Raw genomic sequence first — 22207 nt, forward strand, 5'->3', positions numbered from 1 at the left:
CTTTGGGAGCCAGCGTCCAGAGAGGCCAGGTCAGCCCGGGCCTCGTAGCCGGCGTCCCGTCCTTGGCAGCACGCCCACGCCCTAGGGCCATGTGGAGGAGCTGGGCTGGCTGCTGCCTAGTCTGGGGTAGGGAGAGGGACCAGCCCCGGAGTCCCAGTGACTCTGCATGTGCAGCTCAGGCGTCCTTGGCCGTGGGAGGCTTTCCATGGCAGCAGCACCCAGGCCGTGGCGTCTCGCCAGCCAGTGACTCGGTGTGACGCCTTGGCTGGGCCTCGCGGGCGCTGGCAGGGGACGCACCAGGCGTCGGCAAGGGAGTGCCCCCAGAAGCCATGGAGGGAGGGGCGGTGGCCCTGGAGGGAGCAGGCAAAGCCTGGGGAAGGGGCAGGCTCTGGACAGGGCTCCGTGTGACGGCCTTGCTACTGTGGGGGTCCCCGGGCGTGTGCCAGGGCTGGAATGCCGAGGTCTCCCTCCTCCCCCAGCTGGGGAAGTGGTGGGGTTCAGGGAGCGCCTGGGCAGTGCCGGCCCCTCCTCCCTGGAGGGGCTGCTGATCCAGTTCTCTGCCGTGGGGGGCTGGCTGAGCCCTCCCTGTTGCCGAGGGTGCAGGAAGGCTCAGAAGCTCCAGGCATTCAGCCCCACTGCTGGCCTGTTGCCCTGTGCCTGGAGTTCAGCTCCCCCCGCGTCCGCCCTGACCCCTGTGGTTCCCTTCCCAGCACCATCGAGCCCGAGGCCCTGAAGCAGGGCAACATGAGCTCCTTGGGCTTCACCAGCAAGGAGCAGCGTAACCTGGGGCTGCTGGTGCACCTCATGACCAGCAACCCCAAGATCCTCTACGCGCCCATGGGGACGGAGGTGGACAAGGTCATCCTGAAGGTGAGGCGGGTGCTGGTCTGGCGGGGCCCTGGGGAAGCCAAGCAGCGGTGTGTGGGGCGTGAGGGTTAGTGCGTCGCTCCGGCTGCAGGGCCCAGCGATCTCTGCCTCGCGCTCGGTGAGGGGCTGGGACGTTTTCCCGGCCTGCGGCAGAGGAGCGGCGGGAGCCCAGCTCTGCGTGGCTCAACAGCTTCAGCAGGTCTGGGCCACATGGCAGGCAGCCAGGTGGTGTCCGGCCCCCGGGGCCCGTCGCGCTGTGGAAGCTCCGTGTCGAGTGGCGCCAGTGGCAGGGCTGGGCGGTGGGCGGCAGAGGCCAGCGGGGGGGGGGGGGGGGGGGGGCTGCTGCGGAAGCATTGCCACCTGCCTGGCGCCCACATCAGCACCAGGCCTGTGAGGGGCTGCGTCCCAGGTGCCACGCGGCTGCATCGTCCCCAGTCACCAACGGGGCAGGGCAGGACCGCAGCCCAGCCTGGGCTCCGAGAGCTCATCTGGTTTAATGGCAGCGCTCAGTGACCTGGTTAAACGAGCGAGGGCCCTGCCCTAGGTGCACGGCCGTTGGGCTCAGTCCCTGTGGAGACTGGCTTGCTGTTGTCCAAATAGAGGCCGGACCACTTCGGGCCGGGTGCTCTGCAAACACACCCAGCCAAGCGCAGGGGACCGGAGCGAGCTGGGAGCACAGCCAGCCCTCCGCCTAACCCGTCTGCAAGCAGCTGCAAACAGCTGCAAGCAGCTGGCCGAAGCTACAGTGGGGCCCGGCCGAGGGTCCCGCTCCCCTGGAAAGTGCCTTTGGACTCTGCGTGGGTGGGGACATATTGGGCAGGAGCTGGTCTGGGGCGATGCCCAGTACCTCTGCCCTGGCTTGGCTTGTCCAGCCTGGAAATGGCCCCGCTGTCCCGGAGCCTTAACGACCTGGTCAGCCTGTTCCAGGGCTGCGCTGAGGCTGATGCTCCCCACTGCCCCTGCGTCCCGTCAGCCCTGCTCACCTCTCTCCCACAGGCCAATGAGACCTTTGCCTTTGTCGGGAACGTGACGCACTACGCCCAGGTCTGGCTCAACATCTCCTCTGAGATCCGGGGTTTCCTGGAGGAGGGCAAACTGCAGCGACGGATCCGCTGGCTTCAGGAGGTGCTGTGGGGTGGGGAAAGCTGAGGGGGTTGCCCCAGTATCGGAGCAGCTGACAAGTTCTCCTGTCTCTGGTCCCAGAGCCGTGGAGCAACTTCAGGGGGCTGCATGGGTCTCTTGTGTGAACCCTCTTCCTGTGCCATGCCTGCGCTTGGTCTGCTCCCACCCCCAGAACCTTTTGATCCCACTAGAGAGACCAGCTCCCTCGGGCTGCCCCAACAGAATGGCCCCTCCCCAGCCAGCTGCTTACTCTGAGAGCCACCGGATTCGGGCACCGGTTGAACCAGGGGTTTTCAGAGCTTTCTCTCCCTCGCTTCCGTGCCGAGGGCAAAACCTTCTCTTAAGACCAAACTGCTGTCCCCCACTCCCACTCCAAGGGGCTTTTCCATGCTCGGGTGTTCTGGCTGCAGGGGCCCGGCCCTGACCCCTTACCCTGGCTTCCAGCTTCCCAGTTGGGTTGCAGCATCTGGGCGGGGTGCGTGTGGGCAGGTGGGTGCTGTCCTACCCGGTCTCTTGCACCTCATGTCCAGTCTGAAGGGTGGGGCCAACCTTCTCAGACAGGGCTATCGCCGCTCAGCGTAGCACAGTTACAAGAACATCACAGGAGAGGCAAGAGCAAAGATGACGTCTGGGCTGCTTCCCTGCTCGGGGCCTTACGGCAGGGGGGTGGCTGCCCTGGGCTCTGTGCACCACAGGCCCTGCAAAGACCTTTTCCCACAGCGATTCAGGGCCAGGTTCCGCACCGCCCTGGTGCCAGGCAGGCAATGCAAAGCGCCCACTAGTGAGAGTCACGGGTTGGATGGGTGTTCACACGGCTGCGAAGGAGGGGGCAATGCCAGGGATGTGGGGCCCCCAAGAGCACCACCGAGAGGAGGGAGGCTGAAGTGGTGCAGGGGGCCTCCCAGCACCCGCTTCCTTCCTTGCTCAGCTTCTCTCACTGGGGCTGTTCTTCTCCCCAGTTCACTGCCCATCTCCAGAGCCACCCCGAGATCCTGAATGCCTCGGACAGCAGCCTGCTCCGCAGCTTCCTTGAGGGCAACATCTCGCTACCCAACGCCAGCGCTCTGCTGCAGCAGCTCGACACCATCGACAACGCTGCCTGCGGCTGGATCCAGTTCATGTCCAAGGTGCCGGCACCCGGCCTTCACCCTGCCAGGCTGCCTGGGGGTGCTGGGAGGCCCAGCCGCTGCTCGCCAAGGGGCCTGGCAGGAGCTAAGTGGTCGGGGCCCCTGGTACCATGGGTTCAAATCCCAGCGGGTCAGGCTGTAGCTGGCAGTGCCGGGGTCTTTTGCCCACAGCGGCTGTGCCGGGGCCTCCAGAGCGCACTGGCGAAGAGTTGGGGCATAGCTGGGGGGCTGAATCAGGGAGGAGCCAAGCGCCTGGGGCTGGGCTGCTGCACACAGGACCCCCCAGGGCAGTTGTAGGGAGCCCTGTCCCATGGGAACAGCAGCTGGATGCTTGGAGGGGCTGCACGCTGGTCCCAGGGGCAGTGCTGCTGTGGCTGGCAGTGCTTGGACAAAGGCTTCCTCTTCCCTGTCCTCTCCCTCGCCCTGAGGCACTGCAGCTGCCTGCGAGGGGCCATGGGACACCGGACTGTGGCCTGGAGAGCCCCTGTGGGGCAGCCAGAGAAGTGGGGAGCCGCCCGTGGGTCCACGTCTGACGGGGCCTTTCCCTCCCGCCAGGTCAGTGTGGACATCTTCAAGGGCTTCCCCGACGAGGAGAGCATTGTGAACTACACGCTGAACCAGGCCTACCAGGACAACGTCACTGTGTTCGCCAGTATGTGCCCTGCCCCCCTCGCACGGCCCCTCCTGCACCCCTCGCCAGGCCACACGTGGCTGTGCCCGGCCTGGCGCACACCTGTTCTGTTCCCCAGCAAGCTGAGCTGCAAGCCCTGGGGCCAGCCAGCTGCCCTGGCCTCTGGGCCCAGCGCTTCAGGGGCTCCCGCCTGAGCACAGACAGGCCCCTCCACACTTGGCCCTGGCTTCTGGGCACCTGCTTTGCTGCCATTCCTGCTTCCGTTGGAGCTGCTTCTGGGAGTGGCTTTGGGGCCAGTGCCCAGCCCTGTGAGGCCCAGGCTGGTCCCTCCCCTAGGTTGGCCGCACTGGGGTAGCGCTGACAGCATGCATGGGAGGGGGCGAGCTAGGGCGATTACAGGTGTGCCAGGAGCAGGGAGCGCCCACTGGTTGGTGGCCTGAGGATCACGGAGATCTCTGGGGAGCGCCCTGGGCAGGGGGCTGCGCTCGCGGGTGCCAGAGGAGGGGGAGTGCCTTGCCTGAGCCCCAGCGCCGGCTGCCCCCTCCAGCACCCTGTGCTCTCCCTCAGGCGTCATCTTCCAGACCAACAAGGACGGCTCCCTGCCCCCCCACGTGATGTACAAGATCCGGCAGAACTCCAGCTTCACCGAGAAGACCAACGAGATCCGCCGGGCGTACTGGCGCCCGGGCCCCAACACGGGCGGGCGCTTCTACTTCCTCTACGGCTTCGTGTGGATCCAAGGTGAGCGGCCGGCGGCCTCCTCTCTGGCCCGGCACTGCCCCGGCCCCGCACTGAGCTGGGCTCTCCTCCCTCCCCTCAGACATGATGGAACGAGCCATAATCAACACCTTCGTGGGCCACGACGTGGTGGAGCCCGGCAACTATGTGCAGATGTTCCCCTATCCGTGTTACACCAGGGATGAGTGAGTGCAGCCCGGGGCCGGTGGCGCGTGCTGGCCTGAAAGCCTGGGCCCGGCAGGCAATGCTGGAGCTGGCTTCCCAGCTTGCAGCTCGCGTGGTGGTGAGAGGGGTGGGTGGGGGCCGGGCGGGGCGGGCGGTACCTAGCGAGGTCCCAGCAGGGTGGTGGGCACAGGCGTGACGTGGGGACAAGGCCCCGGCCCGAGGCCAGAGCTCGTCTGCCGGACGTTCTGGCCCTGTGGCGGGCTCAGGAAAGCTGGCGCAGATTCCATGGGCTCCTGTTCTGCTCCCTGCCCTTCCCGCCAGCACAGGATGGCCCAGGGCAAACGGCCCTCTCCCGCTCCCAGGTAACAGTGCAGCGCCCCAGGGAAACTGCTGCTTTGCTGCTCTCTCCCCAGTTTCCTGTTCGTCATCGAGCACATGATGCCCCTGTGCATGGTGATCTCCTGGGTCTACTCGGTGGCCATGATGATCCAGCACATTGTGGCGGAGAAGGAGCATCGGCTGAAAGAGGTGGGCCCAGGAAGTGCCTCTCCGACCTCGCTGGCCCCGTACCCTGGCCCCGGGGCGACGTGCGGCTGTGCGGGAGCCCATGCGACAGGGCCCTGGTAGGCCACTTTCACCCATGAGGAGGGTAGTGGACGTCCAACTGAAGGGTTACAGGGAAAGCCCCAGGGCCTGGTTCTGCCCCTGGTGTAAATTTGGGGGCAGATCCGTTTATGGTGTAAAACAAGGGTAGGCCTGGGGCTGCGTGCGTGCTGCAAAGCAGAGCCTGGGAGACATGGGCCCCAGCACCCCCAGTGGCACCCATGGGAGCTGGGGAGGGGTTGTCGTCCCCCCCACCCCCCGCCCTAACCGACGGGCTCTCTAGTTCCTGGCTAACCACCAGCGCGTGGCGTTAGCTGCCCTCCCCCGTGGGAGTGAACAGGAGGTGCCCCAGGGCAGCAGTGACCCATGCCCCAAGCTGGCCAGCCCTCAGGAGCAGCTCTGTGCTGTGGGGAGTGTTCCGGCTCTGGGACTGGGACAGGAAAGGATGCCATCGCCTCTGCCTCACGCGCCTCGGGTCCCATCTGCTCCCGGAGAGCTGCAGCACTTGGTCCTTGGCAGCCGCTGCTTCCCTCCTGGCACCTGCCCGCAGGAGCAGCAGGGCGCTGGCAGCTAACAGAGCATGAGGAAGTGGCTGGGGCTTGCTCCCGGTGAGGGGAAACCAGCCTGCCCTTGCCAGGTTGGGCATGGCAGGCTTCCAGAGAGGGCTGCCCCTTCCCCGCTGGCAAGGTGGATGCAGCAGAAAAATGCCAGCCTGAGCTTCCTGCCGCTGGGCGAGTGTCCAAGTGGGACCCCACAGGCCGCTTCCAAGCAGCAGCGTGGGCACCGGGCTAGCTTGCTGTTACCGCCAGTGCTGCTGGCTCACGCAGTCCTGCGGATGCGCTGCCGGACAGGAATGTGCCCGGAACCTCGCCCACCTGGCTGTGGGGCAGTGCTGCTCAGCTGGCACTCAGGGGCAGGCATTGCTGAGCGCCTGGGGTCTTGGCAGGACTCTGGCAGACCATGTGCGGCAGCAGCACAGGCTGTGTGGCTGGAGAGCCAGAGACATGCGGGGTCTGGTGTCCTGCAGCTGCAGCCAATATGCGCAAGCTGCACCTTGCCTGGGCCACAGGGACAGCTGGGCTTAGGCGGCTGAGCAAGAAGCAGGTGGCGTTTCTCTCCCACGGTGGCTGTGGCGTTCTCTGCCTCTCCTCGTGCGGGGGCTGAGCTGACACCAGGCAGGACCCTTGGCTGCAGAGGAGCAGAGAGCTCTGCACGTTCCCTGAGCCGGGTGCTTTCCGGACCTACGGCCTCCCTTTTGCGGGGGGTGTCAGATCCACAGGGTCAGTGCTGTGTCTCCAGCTTTGGGAGGGTCTCCGGGGAATCCCCTTGGCACACCAGGCTCCCTAGGGGCCTCACTCTTCCTCTGGGGGGAGGCCACGCTGCTTCACCACCTCCCGAGACTGAGCTCCCGCCGGAGACTTGCGCACCCTGGCGATCTACGTGCCTCAGCCAGCACGTGCAGGGGCCCACCCACGAGGTCACAGCAGTCGTGCTGCTTCGTTAGCTGAACGTGGCGGGGAAGTCGCGGGTACGCAGAGGTGAAGGGGAAGGAATTGTCAGTTCTGCTCAGCCTGGTGCCCAGCCAGGCTGGGATGAGCCCCTTGTTCTAGCGTGCTCTGCTTTCCTTTGGCAGCTGTCGTCTCGCTGCTAGCAGCCGCCTCCAGCCAGCTGGAGCGATAGGGCTCAGCCCCCTGCGTCTCCCTGGGTGCTTGGCTGTCAGGTGTCAGCGGCCAGGCAATGCGATTTTGCCATTGTCACATCGGAGGCTCCATTCATAAGGAGCCAGGCTGCCAAGTGACACCATATCTGTCTTTCCCAGTCGGAGGGCAAACAGCCCTCTCCCGCTCCCAGGTAACAGTGCAGCACACCAGGGAACCCGAGGCACATACAGTCTTCATGGAAGCATCACCAAAAATCCCACTTCGCCCCGGGGGCCATAGACGTGTGACTGGAAGGGACCGTGAGAGGTCGTCTAGGCCAGTCCGCTGCTCTCAAGCCAGGACTAAGCGTTCCCTAGGCCCTTGGTGTCCAGCACGCCAGGCACTAGCCACATGTGGCTCATTGAGCCTGGTCTCTGTGGCCTTATTGCCCATGTCCCTTGAGGGTACCCTGCCAGCAGGGCAGGAACTGCCCCAGGGGGCCACGCGCTCATGCGGCTCCGTGTCTTGCAGGTGATGAAGATGATGGGCCTGAACAACGCTGTGCACTGGGTGGCCTGGTTCATCACTGGCTTTGTCCAGCTCTCCATCTCCGTCACAGCGCTCACAGCCATCCTCAAGTACGGCAAGGTCCTGATGCACAGCGACGTCTTCATCATCTGGCTCTTCCTCGCCATCTATGCCGTGGCCACCATCATGTTCTGGTGAGTGTCCCCTGCCGCCCTGTCCTGCCGAGCCAGGTCCTGTGGTCTCCCTCAGCCAAGGCACAGAGCTGGCATTACCGCGTGTCACCCACCCCGCGGCGCAATGCAGACGCTGTTTAACCACGGCTCCGAATACATCCATATCTCTTCCTGTGGGGAAGACTGGCACAGGGAGGGCTCGTTAGGTAAGCCCCTATGCCAACGAAGGGCAGATCCACCCAGTGGTTGCCCTCCCCAGGTAGGATGCTGGGCTGGATTATTTTAAAAAAAAAAAAAAAAAAAGAGCTTTTGGTAAGCATAGCAGTAGGATTTCAGTGGTTATGGAGCATGGTCAGATCAGAATGAGTTTCCAGATCCAAGGACAAGGGCTGAGCTATTTCTCCTTCGAGTAGCGTCCGGGTGGGTGCTCCTCTCCGGGTGTCGGTGCAGCCTCGTGCCGATGCTCAGAGGTTCTTCTGTAGCCAGGTTTCCCACGCTTGCGTGCGCAGTAGTGCATCCTTGTGCAATTTGGCGCACAGCATGGGCCCCTCAGTTCCTTCTTTACCTTCCTCGACTGCAGACTGAGCCGGAAGACAAAGAACGTTCATTAGCTAGTTGGACGTTGTTTACCCTTATCCAAGTGTTTCTTCCTGTTTAAAGCTTAAATAACAAAAGAAGAGTTTAGTTAGTGTTAGGATTAGTTGCTGTATCATTGCCAGGCTGGGCTTCAAGCGATGCACAGCGTCCAGGGAAGCCATGCCGGTCTCTGATGGCCATGCTTCCTGCATTAGGTGCTCAGGTGAGGGCCGCCAGACCCAGTTCTGCTCTCCATTGCTCCAGCCTCACAGCGAGGACCAGGAGGGACCAAGCCAACAAGCTCATAACTTATGTATATGAAAAGTTCCTCCAACCACCAGCCCCAGAGCAGCCTTCCACTGAGGAGTTGGCAAGGGAGACTAAGGGGGCGGACTCTTCTTGTCCCTCTGTCTTGGTTGGCTCCCCACCTGCAGCTGTGGACCCTTTGGCATGTTCTTGGCCTCTAGTGCCAGCTTCACAGGCTGCGCCAGCGGGAAAATCTGCCATGGTGCCCTCAGCTGCATCTGTGCTGGCCCCACTGAAGAGGGGGCTCTTAGAACTGAGCCACCACTGGCTTCGGCTGCCTCTACCCCAGGCCATAAGAGGTCTTCCAAGACCCCCCCGCCCCCCCTTTGTCCCGGACCTGGAGCCCAAGTGGCACCACTCCAAGTCTCCACGCTGCTCGCATCAGGCACTGGACTCAGCACTGTGCAAGTCCAGGGCCAAGGCACCGCCCCACTCCTGTGCAGCACTAAAATGGCGCCAGGACACTGCTTTGGCAAAGCCCCCGGCACCACAATGCAGCATGGTGTCCAAACAGCACTGCGAAGGTTGGCTGCCAAGAGTACACACAGCACTGGGCCTGTCGCTGCTCAGCTCTCCCCACTAAGGGTCTCCGGTGCCACTGGCGCCCCCATCTCTATCCCATGGACCTGTTTGTGACCCAAGTCATCAAAGTGTCACCAGTATTGCTCCAGAGCAGGTCTGGGGAGACACTCCCGTGGGGACGCCTTCCCCATCAAGTGGGACGTGCCCCTTCTCTGCGCGTTTCTTCCCCTTCCCCTTGATTCACAAGCTCCTGCTCAAGGTCGGACTGGGCCAGGCTTGCCTCATCCTGATAGCCCTGGTGTGGCCAAGACAAGCTTGGTGTCCTTACCTGTATCGGATGTCAGTAACGACTCCATGTCCTCCTGCCCTCGCTGCAACCTTCTATCTCAGAACTTCAGCTGCACTCATCACCCCGATCTGCTCGAGCTGCGTCTCTGGGTGTGGTTCCAGAATGCCAAAATCACGTGCAATGAGCAGGGTGAAGAAGCTTCTCGTTAACAGCAGATGGGAGGCCACATGCAAGCCCTGCCTCTAAAAGCGGAAGCCGTTCTCTCAGGGGTTGTGCGCTGACTGTCCTGTGCCACCTCACACCGGGCCCCTTCCCGTCTTCCTCAATGACCTGACACGCCTGTGGGAGTCAGGCCTTGCCCTCAGCGCTGTCTGAGTGCACGCTGCAGCGTTCCACCAGGCAGAGCGTGAGACTTCCTTCCTGGCCCATCCCATCACCAAACGTTTTCTGATGGATCTGCAAAACACCCTCCCAACAGTACAACCTCTAGTCCCTATCTGGGACCTTTAATTATGTGCTCAAGGCCCTCATGAAACCACACTTTGCACCGCAGTGATGTGTTCCTGGCTCCATCTGTCGATGATGGTCTTGTTTTTAGTTGCCATTGCCCCTGCCAGGAAGGACAAGGAGCTTGCTGCTCTCAGGGCTGAACATCCTTCTACCGTGTTTACCAAGGAGAGGGTCACTCCTCACCCTTTTCCTCAGGTTCCCTCTCCGGTGAACATCGGCAAACCCATCCCAAAACTGCTCTCCGACCCCACGCATGCGGGGTGGAACGCTCCTGGCCATTCGGTGGGTGTGGCCTTTCTTCATTGGCTGCACGAGGCCTTGGCACAAGTCTCCCTACGCGGCTCTTGTCCTTCACAGAGTGGTCCAAGGGTCTGCCTGTTTCATCTCAATGGCTGTCCAGGTGGATCTCCACCTGGACTCTGACTTGTTATGCGCTTCATTGAAGGGAGCTTCTGGGTGCTGTCACTGCCCATTCTATCCGGCTGTGTCCTCCGCTACCGTCTTCCTCAAGAACATGCCCCTGACTGCGGAGGCCACGTGGTCTTCCAGTAATACGTTTTCACAGCACTATGCTCTCTCGTCTTCCATTGCTTCCGCCATTCAAGTGGGTTAAGCAGTTCTATCTGCTGTAGAATCATAGAACCCTAGGGCTGGAAGGGACCTCCAGGCAGCTGAGTCCAGCCCCCTGCCCAAAGCAGGATCAACCCCACCTAAATCATCCCGGCCAGGACTTTGTCAAGCAGGACTTAAACATTTCTAGGGATGGAGATTCCATCACCTCTCTGGGCAACGCATTCCAGTGCTTCACCACCCGCCTGGTGAAGTAGGTTTTCCTAATATCCAACCTGCTCCTCCCCATCTCACTTCAGACCGTTGCTCCTTGTTCTGCCATCTGACACCACTGAGAACAGTCTCTCTCCATCCTCTTTAGAGCTCCCCGTTCAGGAAGCTGAAAGCTGCTATCAAATCACCCCTCACTCTTTTCTCTCAGCCTCTCCTCATAGGTCTTGTGTGCCAGCCCCTTCATCATTTTCGTTGCCCTCCGCTGAACCCTCTCCAGTGCATCCACATCCTTTTTAAACTGAGGGGCCCAGAACTGGACACAATACTCCAGATGTGGCCTTGCCAGTGCTGAATAGAGGGGAGTAATAACTTCCCAAGATCTGCTGGAAATGGTCCTCCTAATACACCCCAATAATATAGTTCCAGAGGTCCAAACCCACCTCCCAAGTGCAACTACTGCTTTGCAGTCACCCAGAGTGGAGCAGCCATGGAGATGTCACTCGAAGAAAAGGAGGTTGCTCACCTTGTGCAGTAACGATGGCAGGGGGTTCCACTTCCCTTCCTCCTTCCCCTGCTTTGGAGTGTCCTGCTCTAGTTGCTTGGGTAGAGAAGGAACAGAGGGGCTTGTGCCGTGCGTGCCAGAGAGCACGAGGAGGTGCTACCGCACATGCGCCGCATGGGAAGCCACAGCTCTAGAAGAATCTCAGAGCGCCGGTGCAAGGACTCAGACACCCAGAGTGGAGCACCCCTGGGGACACATCTTGAAGAACCCTTGTTACTGCACATGGTGAGTAACTTCCTCCTCCTCCTCTTCTTCTTTGTGTAGTGTTCTCTTCTGTTCCACTAGAGACCTAGTTACTGGTGCGGCCTGGCCCTAGCCAGCTGCCTTCCTATCAGGTGAAATCTTCAGGTCAGAAATGATCTTATCCTGACCTGGGCCTCCAGTAAAGTTCTCAGTCTTCCTTAACTTGTGTCAGGCAGTTTCCAAGGCAGGCCTGAGACAAAGATGGAGGAACCCCCGGGTCCCTTTAAACCTTTCCCCTGTGGAGAGAATTGCATTGCTCTTTGTGTAACTGTATGCTCCAAGATGGAGCCTGCATGTGAGGAGGTCACCTGTCCAAGTCCTCATTAGGCAATCGGCCATGGCCTGTCTGCAGGACTGCATGCTCGCAGACAAGCTGCAGTATCGCCAGGACGTGGGCAGCCCTCGGTGGGGAAGGAACAGGTTAGGAGCTACCTAGAAAAACTAAATGCACACAAATCCATGGGTCTGGATTTAAGGCATCGAACAGAACCAAGGCAAGTGGGAGATGTCATTGCAGAGCCCTTGGCCGTTATCTTTGAAAACTCATTGAGATCGGGAGAGTTCCTGGATGACTGGAAAAAGGCAAATGTCGTGCCCGTGCTTGAAAAAGGAAGGGACAATCCAGGGAACTATAGACCGGTCAGCCTCACCTCAGTACCTGGGAAAATTATGGAGGGAATCCTCAAGGAATCCATTCTGGAGGACTTGGAAGAGGGGAAAGCGATCAAGAGTAGCCAACATGGATTCACCAAGGGCAAGTTCTGCCTGAGCCATCTGATTAGCTTCTACGATGAGTAGCTGGCTCTGAACATGTGGAAGTCAGTGGATGTGATATACCTTGACTTCAGCAAAGCTTTTGATACAGTTTCCCACAACATTCTTGCCCGTAAGCTAAGGAAGTAAGGATTGGATACATGGACTGTAAGGTGGATAGAAAGCTGGCTAGATGGTTGGACCCAAAAGGTAGCGATCAATGGCTCAATGTCTGGTTGTGCCCCAAGGATCGGTTCTAATGTTCAACATCTTTATTCGTGACCTGCATGAGGGGTGGATTGCACACTCAGCAGATTTGCAGATGACATGAAGCTAGGGAGACTGGTAGAGAATTTGAGGGGTGGGGATAAGGTCCAGAGCGACCTAGATGGGTTGGAGGACTGGGCCAAAAGAAATCGGATGAGGTTCAACAAGGACAAGGGCAGAGTCCCACTCTTGGGATGGCAGAATCCCAAGCACTGTTACAGGCTGGGGACCAACTGGCTAAGTAGCAGTGCAGCAGGAAGAGACCTGGGATTACAGTGGATGAGAAGCTGGGAAAGAGTCAGTCTGCCCTTGTAGCCAAGAAGGCTACCGGCGTGTTGGGCTGCCTTAGGAGAAGCATTTCCAGAAGATCGAGGGAAGTGGATGTTCCCCTCTACTTGGCACTGGTGAGGCCACATCTGTTCTATTGCATAAGAACGGCCATACTGGGTCAGACCAAAGGTCCATCCAGCCCAGTATCCTGTCTGCCGACAGTGGCCAGTGCCAGGTGCCCCAGAGGAGGTGAACTGAAGATGATGATCAAGTGATTTGTCTCCTGCCATCCATCTCCCGCCTTTGACAAAAGGCTGGGGGCACCGCACCGTACCCCTTGCTAACAGCCATCTATGGACCTAACCTCCAAATGTTTACCGAGCTCTTTTTTTAAACTCTGTTAGAGCCCTGGCCTTCATATTGTGTCCAGTTCTGCGCCCCTGACCCCCATGTAGAAAGGATGTGGGTCCAGCGGAGAGCAACAAAAAGGACTAAGGGGCTGGAACACATGACCTATGAGGAGATTTGGCATTATTTAGTTTACAGCAGAGAAGACTGAGGGGTGATTTAATAGCAGCCGTCAACTTCCTGACAGGGAGCTCTGAAGAGGATGGAGAGAAACTGTTAACAGTAGTGATGGGTGGCAGAACAAGGAGCAACGGTCTGATGTTACAGAGGGGGAGGGGGAGGTTGGATGTTAGGAAAAGCTACTTCCCCGGGAGGGTGGTGAAGCCCTGGCTGGGGTGATTTAGTTGGGGTTGATGCTGCTTTGGGCAGGGGGCTGGACTCTGACCTGCTGAGCTCCCTTCCAGCCCTGGGGTTCTATAAAGCATGGGGGGCAGGAACCCCTTTTTCTCGGGGGGAGGGATGGGGCTGGGGTGCCTGAGGCTGTCCCACTCTCTGCCCCGCAGTTTCCTGGTCTCCGTGCTCTATTCCAAGGCCAAGCTGGCCTCTGCCTGTGGGGGCATCATCTACTTCCTGAGCTACGTCCCCTACATGTACGTGGCCATCCGGGAGGAAGTGGCCCACGACAGGATCACGGCCTTTGAGAAGTGCATCGCCGTGAGTACTGGGCGCAGCCGGCAGGGACCCCTGAGCCCAACCTCTCCAGGCACAGAGACGGGGCCCAGTCACTGGCCTGCGGCTCCTGTCCCATTGTCTTTGCAGGCTGGGGGCCGGGGAGGGGGCTGCTTCCTGCTCTTTGCCCAAGATGCAGGCAGGAGGGTGACCCTGGCCGTGCCTCCAGCCCTGTCGCTGGTGGAGTCAGGCCTCCCAGCTGAGGAGTGGGGGACTGCTGCAGCCCCCAGGACTGGGTGGCCTGCAGCAGGATAGGGCTGGAGGTACTGAAGCGTGCATGGCACCCCATGCCAGCCCTACACCTATCTCCTTGGCCGGAGCCCTGCTGGGCTTGGGGGTTCGACAACAGAGGGGTCTTGAGGCCTCCCTGTGCGGCTGTGGGGGCAGGGAGCCGCTTCCCTGCAGAAGCGTGTGCCAGTGAGCACCTGCCACCTGGCGTGCAGGCTGGGAGGGAGCCTGGCCCTGCCCAGCTGCCTCCTGTGACCAAGGCGAGCTGCGGGTCTGCTCCCTGCCATGGTGCTAGGCAGGGCAGCAGCTGGCCCCTGCTCACAGTGGGGCTGCCCCATTCCCCCTTCCCTGCATCCGGACCTGCCGTGGCTCCCCCCTCGCTCCAAGGGCCTCCAGCTCCCCGGCACCAGCCGGGGCTGCCGCACGGGGTTTGACTCTCCCTCCTCTCCCGCGCTCAGTCCCTCATGTCGACCACGGCCTTCGGCCTGGGCTCCAAGTACTTTGCGCTCTATGAGGTGGCCGGCGTGGGCATCCAGTGGCACACCTTCAGCCAGTCGCCTGTGGAGGGGGACGACTTCAACCTGCTGCTCTCCATGATGATGCTGATGGTGGACGCCGTGGTTTACGGCGTGCTGACGTGGTACATCGAGGCCGTGCACCCAGGTACGGGCCGGGTGCCCCCTGCAGCCCCAGGGGGATGGGTGCAGAGGGCCCCCTTGTGGGGCGGGAGGGCCTGTCAATAGCCTCCTGGGTCTGGCTGTGAATGCTGGGGGGAGGTCAGCGCGTGGTGCCCGGCTGGGCCAAGTGGAGTGTCCCTTGCATGGGACTGTGTACCATGCCTGCTTCCTGGGGCAAGGCCCAGGTGGCCACCACACCGGGGCCTTCCTCACCGGCCCCGGAACGCAACTGACGGCCGCTTCCCTCTGCAGGCATGTACGGGCTGCCCCGGCCCTGGCACTTCCCCTTCCAGAAATCCTATTGGCTCGGGAACGGGCGCCTCGAAACCTGGGAGTGGAGCTGGCCCTGGTCTAGAACCACCCGCCTCAGCGTCATGGAGGAGGATCAGGCCTGCGCCATGGAGAACAGGCGGCTGGGTACGAGACCCTCTTCCTCGCGCAGAGGCGCTCGGCCCTGTGCTGCAGGTTCCCCAGGGCATCAGGCCTCTTGGAGGGGCCCCCTTGGGCCCTGGCGCTCGGCTGCCTGAGCGCCGCCAGCAGAAGGTGCCAGAGGAGGAGGTGCGGGACGGGGGAGATGCTCGACCGGACAGTCTGGGCCAGCCCCTCGGCCAGCAGTAGCCGCACAGCTGCTGTGGCTTCGCCCCAAGTGCCGCTGGGTACCAGACGGGGGTTACGCCACTGGGGCAGGACGGAGGGGCTGTGCTGGGGGAGCACGAGCAGCCCCTGCCCCAAAGAGCTCCCGGCCCCGCTGGGTAGGGGTGGGGCAGGGCTGGGGGAGCTCTTTGTCAGTTCGGTTGGTCCGCTCTCTGGGGAGGAGCGTGAAGGGGGGACGGGATACTGGGGAGGGGGGCGGATGGGGATGATGTCAGAGTCATGTGGACCAGGAGGACTGGGGGAGGGGGCGGTGCAGGGGGACTGGGTGGAGGAGAAGCGGGGGGGCCTGGGGGGATGAGGCAGAGGACGGGGGGCGGCGCAGGTGGGATTGTGTATGGGGGTCATGGCACAGGGGGACTGGGTGGAGGAGAAGGGGAGGTGGTGCGGGGGGTCCTGGGGGGATGAGGCAGAGGACGGGGGCAGCGCAGGTGCGATTGTGTTTGGTGGGGGTCATGGCGCAAGGTAGGGGACCCAGGGTGGGGTCGGAGCTGAGAGCCGTGGGGCTGAGCGCAGTGGTTCTGGCGGGAGCCCCCAGGTCCTTGCCATGGCTGTTTTGTCCATCCCCTCCCTCCCTCCCAGCAGTTTCCTTTGTCTCTGTGCTGAGTGGCGGGGGTGGAGGACGGGGGGCACCTCGAGCCCTGGGGCCCCAAGTGAGCACCTCCCCTGCCAGATCAGCGTGCAGGGCTGGGGGAGGCTGTGCCTGGCTGGCCCCTGACTGTCTTCTCCCGAGCCACCAGCTCGGGGCTGGGCATCTGCCTGCAGCTCTGGCCTGGCGTTCGCCCCTCTGCCCTGTAACTGAGCCACCCTGGCCCGCGTGGCAGCACCCTGCAGCCCTCTCCCCGCTGCCCACCTCTCCCGCGCTCCCCGGGCAGCTGCCCACCTCCTCCCGCTCCCGTTTTAGAGGAGCCGCGGGGCATTGAGGAGGAGCCGACCCATCTGCCCCTCGTCGTGTGCGTGGACAAGCTCACCAAGGTCTACAAGACCGACAAGAAGCTGGCGCTGAACAAGCTGAGCCTGAACCTCTACGAGAACCAAGTGGTGTCCTTCCTGGGGCACAATGGGGCCGGCAAGACCACCACCATGTGAGCTGTGGGCGCTGGCGAGGGGGTGGCTGTGGGGTGTCTCAGGCCCAGGCTGCTGCTCACCTCTGGTGCTGACAAGGCTGCGCAACCACAGGCACTGGAGGCTTAGCCTGGCCTGCCAGCCTCTAGCCTCGCCGATGCGTGTGCCGCACGCCCCCGGCCTGGCAGCGCTGCCAGCGCTGGGCCCTTTCAGCAGGGGAGAGGCAGGCAGCGCCTGGCAGTGCCCTGGGCGGGCAGCGGGTGTGGGGGCATAGCCGGTCGGGGTCTGAAGGAGACGGGGTGTGCTCAGTGCAGGCGGGGGGGCATGTGGAGGGAGGCGATGCCCGGAGTGGGGGCGGGGGCAGGTTTGGGAGGGCCCCACAGGCTGTCGCAGTCACAGGCAGGTGCACGCGCTCTCTGGCCCTGGCGGCACTGACGCCCTGCAAGGCGCTCGCCAGATCCCTGGGCGGCCAGCGGGAGGTGCTAACGCTGCCGAGTTTCTTCCCAGGTCCATCCTGACCGGCCTCTTCCCCCCCACCTCGGGCTCTGCCACCATCTACGGCCACGACATCCGGACGGAGATGGACGAGATCCGGAAGAACCTGGGCATGTGCCCCCAGCACAACGTGCTCTTCGACAAGCTGACGGTGGAGGAACACCTCTGGTTCTACTCGCAGCTCAAGAGCATGGCGGAGGAGCAGATCCGCAAGGAGATGGACAAGTAGGGACCAGCCCGGCCCCCGCCTCCCCTCAAGGCGCTGACCGGCCTGGCCTGGCAGGGCTCGGGGACTTCCACCGGTGCTCTGTGCGGCTGGCCCCAGAGTCCACCCCTTGGAGCAGAATCGGCCAAAGATGTTCAGAGTAGCTAGTGATGGGGGCCCCAGGGCACACCTGGAGGGGCCATGCGTGTTGGCTGGCAAGATCTGGGCCAGGCCCCCTTACGGAGTCTCTGGTCCGGCATCCCAGACCCTCAGCAGCTATTGGAACTCGGGGCTTGGGTGGGGAAAGCTGCTGTGTGGTTTGGAAGGGTATTTTTTCCACCCTTGTGCCTGCAGGGCAAATCTCGCTCTGGGTGCAGGCGGCTGGGTCTGAGTCTGCAGCGAGCTGAAGGGGCAGCTCTGGGAGGTGTGAACAGCCCCACTCGCTCAGTGGCTGTTACCTCTGAGCTCCGGTCCTGCGCGGTGCGCGTGCTCCTCCCCAGCGTCGTCCCTGCAGGAGCCGGGAGAGGGTGGATGTGAGACCAGGCTGCTGCTCTGTCCCCAGGATGATCGAAGACCTGGAGCTGTCCAACAAGCGGCACTCCCTGGTGCAGACGCTGTCGGGAGGGATGAAGAGGAAGCTGTCGGTGGCCATTGCCTTCGTGGGTGGGTCCCGGGCTGTTATCCTGGACGAGCCCACTGCTGGCGTTGACCCGTATGCACGTCGGGCTATTTGGGACCTGATCCTCAAGTACAAGCCCGGTGAGCAGCCAGAGCCTGGTGCAGGTTGAACCTCTGTAAGCCGGCGTGGTCGTCGTTGGCCGGACGATCACTTATGGGGGGGCGCAGCTGAGTTTCCTGCAGTCCTATAAAGTTTTTCCAGCCACCAGCCCTGGCTCTCGGTGTCCTGGGCTGTTTAGCTGTGATTTACCCCTAGACGTCGTCGGTAAGCAGTGGGAGTGCTGGAAATGTGCTAGGCAATACTGACCTCCTGTGGCCTGGTAAATTCTCTCATCCAGCAGCGGTCAGGTCCCGAGGGTGCTGGATGAGAGAGGTTCAGCCTGTAGCGGCTCTGGTCCCTGTCAGTCCATTCCATGCACTGAGACCCCTCTGCCCTGGCTGATAGGCTGCAACCTGCCCCTGGAAGGAGGAGGAGAGACAGGCCTGGATTTTAGAGAAGGGACTGGCTGTGACGGAGCACCAAATAAAGCCCCTTGTTGTCCCAGCTGGGCTAGGCCCAGCAAGGAGGGGCTGTAGCGCAGGGCTGGCAATCGGGATGCCCAGGTTCTAGTCCTGCCTCCGCTCACTCTTGCAGTGGGTGATCTGGGGCAAATCCCTCCCTGGTCTCTGTTTGCCTCTGTCTCCCCACCTGAGCTGCAGGGATTGTAAGGCCGCCCCCCTGGGCCAAGCACCCAGCGCCGGAGATGCAGGGCTTGGAGGCAGAGTAGGCTGTTGTCTGTCTGCGGTGGCTGCCCGGCAGGGCGTACGGTATCTCCTGCAGCCGGTGCTGTGCTGTCCCTGGGGGCTGACTCACAGCACGTCCCTCACTCACTCACCCACCCCCACCCCCGATGCTTGTCCCTGGCCTGCAGGAAGGACCATCCTGCTCTCCACGCACCACATGGACGAAGCCGACCTGCTTGGGGATCGCATTGCAGTCATCTCCCACGGCAAGCTCAAGTGCTGCGGCTCCCCGCTCTTCCTGAGGAGCACCTACGGGGATGGCTACAAGCTGACGGTGGTGAAGAAGCAGTCGGACTCCAGGACCTGCGCAGGTCAGCTGCCGTGCACGCCAACCCCACCCCAGGCTCAGGACTCTGCCCTGGCCAGCTCCGCTGCAGCGAGCGGGGCCGAGCTGCTCCCCAGAGGGCTGGCCTGAAAGTCTAGTTCCCCGACTGTGAGAAGCGGCAGGGTTCTGCCGTTGCGGCCTGCTCACGGTGGGAGCAGATGAACTCTGATCGACGTCCCTGTGCCTTGGTGCGCTCAGGGCAACAGCAGGGATCTGAGTGCACAGAACGTGAATGGCTGCACTGGGGGAGGGCACAGGGCCACCCAGCCCAGTGTCCTGTCTTCCTACACAGTCAAGGTCAGGTGCCCAGAGGGAGTAGACAGATCGGTGACTCCTCTCCTGTCAGCTGCCCAGCTGTGAAGCCCTCACTCCCTACCGGCGCTCTACAGCTTTGCATGAACAATTCGGTAGTCGCTGGCCCCGTGAGCAAGGCAGCATGTGCCCTGAGGGTTGGGGGCTCGGAGGTCCTGGTTCGCCTCTGCAGGGCTATAAATTCCAGGCAGCGCCTGACGAAAGGTCCTGGAAGAGGTTTGGTGTGGGAGAATGAGTGTTTTGTAAGGAGCTGAGCTTTGGAAGAGCTCCCCGCCAGCTGTGGCTGGTTTTCCACACTGGTTCCAGGGGGCCCATTGCTGCTGGCTGTTTTCCAGTGGAGGCTTTAAGGGTTTTCCCTCTGTTCTGTGTGGGTGTGTGAGCAGAGGGTCTCATCTCCAGTGTCCCAGGAGCTTCTGCAGTGCCTGTGTGCTTCCACTGCTTGGGGGAAGGAAAAGTAGTCCCCGCTCATCCCCATGGACAGGGCATGGGCTGTCGGAGGTGAACCTCTGAGGCCTGTTGCTTTTAGGAAGCTATTACAATCTCATTGGAGCGGGACACTGAGAAGTGTGTAATGATCCAACAGGGACATTGATTGGCTGTTTCAGGCCATTCATCAAAGCAGCCAGTGTTTCCATCTCGGGGCAGGAGAAACTGACAACTACTGAGTAAAGCAATTTCATACGTGCCTGAGTGATGAGCCCGAGAACTCTTTTCCTGGCCCCAAAATGCTTCCGACCTGACCTGGCTGCTCTGCAGCCGAGAGGGGGATGATCCTGGTTCTTCCTGCCTGTCAGTCCAGCCGGTGCCAGTTCCTGAGCTGCGGAAAGGCTCTAGCGGGGAAGGGTTGAGAAAGTGAGACGTACCCTGGAAATCCCTTCCAGTTAGGGCTGGTCGCAAAGCGACCTGCAGAAAGTTCTGACTCTGACAGTTCTGGGGGTTTCTGCCAAAGCTTGGAATGGTTCTCTCTAAAGCTGTTGACCCTCCTGCCTGTATCTCAGGCTTTCTGCTACCCCGAGCCGCTTTTCCTGGGCAGCTATCACTTTGAGTTGCAAACGTAACTTTCCGTGCAGAGGGCAAAAAAATTCCAGTGGCAGACTTTCCCCCCAGCCCTGTGCAAAACAGAGAGCCTGTGAGATGACCAACTACCCCACAGAGGAAGGTCAGACTCGGGCACCAGAAGCCATACAATGGGATGTCTGAAGAAGAGTGACACTGGGGTTCCTGTGTGAGCCAGGAATGCCTTGGGGCTCATCTGCCCACACACTTCAGACCCTTCTAACCCCCTGCCCAGCTGGGATTGGCATCTGCTCCCTGGGTTCTGTAACATGCTGCATGGAGCCCTTGATTCCCGGGGGCTGGTTTCAATCCAGCCCAGGCTGTCAGCAGTGGAAGGTTGTTGCCACTGCTTGCCCTGGCAGAGAAGGGAGACCACAGGAGACAGGTGCAGCTCTGTAATATTGCTCCCGTTTTGGGAGTGTTGATAGGGAAGCCCTCCTTTTTCAGGCTGGCGTTGGGCAGTTTGCTCCGAGCGTGCGGGGCAGGGTTCCCTGGGGCTGCGAATGCTATGGGAGAGTCACTGCAGAAAGTGGAGACCTTAAAATAAAACTGAAAAGCTGCGTCCGCTCTGGGGTGCCAGAAAGAAAAGCCCCAGGGCTCCTGTCCCAGGTAGAGCTGGGTGTGCGACATGACCCCTCCTCCTTTGCTCCCTCCCTGTGCTAGATGCCGGGCAGACGCACAGCCCTCCCTCCCACTCCTCCGCCAGCCCCTGTTCTGAGCCCCGCGTCACCCAGTTCATCAAGAAGTACGTGGCCTCCTGCCTGCTGATCTCTGACACCAACACGGAGCTCTCCTACATCCTGCCCAGCGAGGCCGTCAAGAAAGGCTGCTTCGAGAGGCTCTTCCAGGTACCGGCCCTTCGGGGGTGGCCGCACAGGGGAGTGCAGCTGGGCTGGACGTGGGATCAGGAGGCTTGGCAGGAGCTTTACAAGAACGCAGCTCTGGTCTTTGCCGGCTGTGGGGGTGCCCGCAGGAGCCAGGCTGGGCGCTCGCTGGGGCTGTGGGGTGCCCGCAGGGCCTGGGGGTGGGGGCAGGCACTCAGCACTCTCGGGACTCGGATTGGGTGCTCACTGGGTGGCTGGTTGACTCTTTGCTGTGGTCTCCTGCCTCTCCTCACCTGGAACAATCCCCCGTTGGCAGCACCTGGAGCAGAGCCTGGGGGAGCTGGAGCTGACCAGCTTTGGGCTGATGGATACCACGCTGGAGGAGGTCTTCCTCAAGGTCTCTGAGGAGGATCTGTCCCTGGAGAACAGTGATGTTGGTAAGGGCTCTGGGTGTGCCTGTTTTTTGTGGGTGAGGTTGGCTTGTGGGGAGTTCAGGTTAGAGGCCTCACATTGCCAGGCCTTGCAGAGCACCAATGCGTGGCTGGTGGGGTCTGGTCGGGACCCGCAGCAGTGACTCCTCCAAGCAGGGCAGGGGTGCGAAGCGGCTGTGAGGGCAGCGTAGCGATGCAATGGCAGAGGTGGGCAGGGAGGTGGTAGAGACGCCCGTGTTACACCGCACCAAGCCAGGACCGAGAGACACCAGCGTCATGTTTTGGCAGCTGTGATCAGCGGCTTCCGCTGTTGCTGTTTAATACACACTGCTGAGCTGTAACCCTGACTCCTGTGTGCACTGCACGGGCCTCGGGTGAACAGAAGGGATACCTGCGGCCAGGGGCGGGGACAGAGGTGCCCTCTTCAATGTGAGTGGGGATGATTCACGCCGCTTGCCACGCTCCACCCCAGCAGTGGCCGCATTGTGGTGCTGTGGTTTGTACGTCAGTGTGAGCTTTCTTTGGATGTGCCCTGGAAATCAGTGTCCTTCCTGGCCAACCCTGAGCTGGGTGCTCCTGCCAGGGCCCTGCCTGGTGCTCTGAGGGTTGCAGGGTATTAAGGAAGAGCCCCCTTCCTTTGCTGGCATGCCCAGGTTTGGGGGGGCCGGTGAAGGCATTCCAGCCAGCCCAGAGGATGAGCGGAATGGCTGCTCCCGCAGCCATGC

The 22207-nt window shown here is 61.6% G+C and overlaps 1 protein-coding gene across 2 annotated transcripts in view; it reads left to right on the forward strand.

Moving 5' to 3' along the window:
* ABCA2 (ATP binding cassette subfamily A member 2) overlaps positions 1–22207 on the forward strand; it is a 90286-nt gene that overhangs the window by 44897 nt on the left and 23182 nt on the right. For both annotated transcript variants that reach the window (XM_075015082.1, XM_075015083.1), the window contains 17 exons: positions 711–870; positions 1864–1992; positions 2949–3116; positions 3672–3768; positions 4315–4488; positions 4568–4670; positions 5064–5178; positions 7425–7615; positions 13587–13737; positions 14439–14643; positions 14910–15074; positions 16213–16393; positions 16881–17093; positions 17636–17832; positions 18663–18845; positions 20891–21075; positions 21368–21488. In XM_075015082.1, the coding sequence (XP_074871183.1) occupies positions 711–870; positions 1864–1992; positions 2949–3116; positions 3672–3768; positions 4315–4488; positions 4568–4670; positions 5064–5178; positions 7425–7615; positions 13587–13737; positions 14439–14643; positions 14910–15074; positions 16213–16393; positions 16881–17093; positions 17636–17832; positions 18663–18845; positions 20891–21075; positions 21368–21488 (2738 nt within the window). The remainder of the gene's footprint in view (positions 1–710; positions 871–1863; positions 1993–2948; positions 3117–3671; positions 3769–4314; positions 4489–4567; positions 4671–5063; positions 5179–7424; positions 7616–13586; positions 13738–14438; positions 14644–14909; positions 15075–16212; positions 16394–16880; positions 17094–17635; positions 17833–18662; positions 18846–20890; positions 21076–21367; positions 21489–22207) is intronic.

The sequence above is a fragment of the Carettochelys insculpta genome, chromosome 21 (assembly GCF_033958435.1).
Source record: "Carettochelys insculpta isolate YL-2023 chromosome 21, ASM3395843v1, whole genome shotgun sequence".
Taxonomy (NCBI): domain Eukaryota; kingdom Metazoa; phylum Chordata; order Testudines; family Carettochelyidae; genus Carettochelys; species Carettochelys insculpta.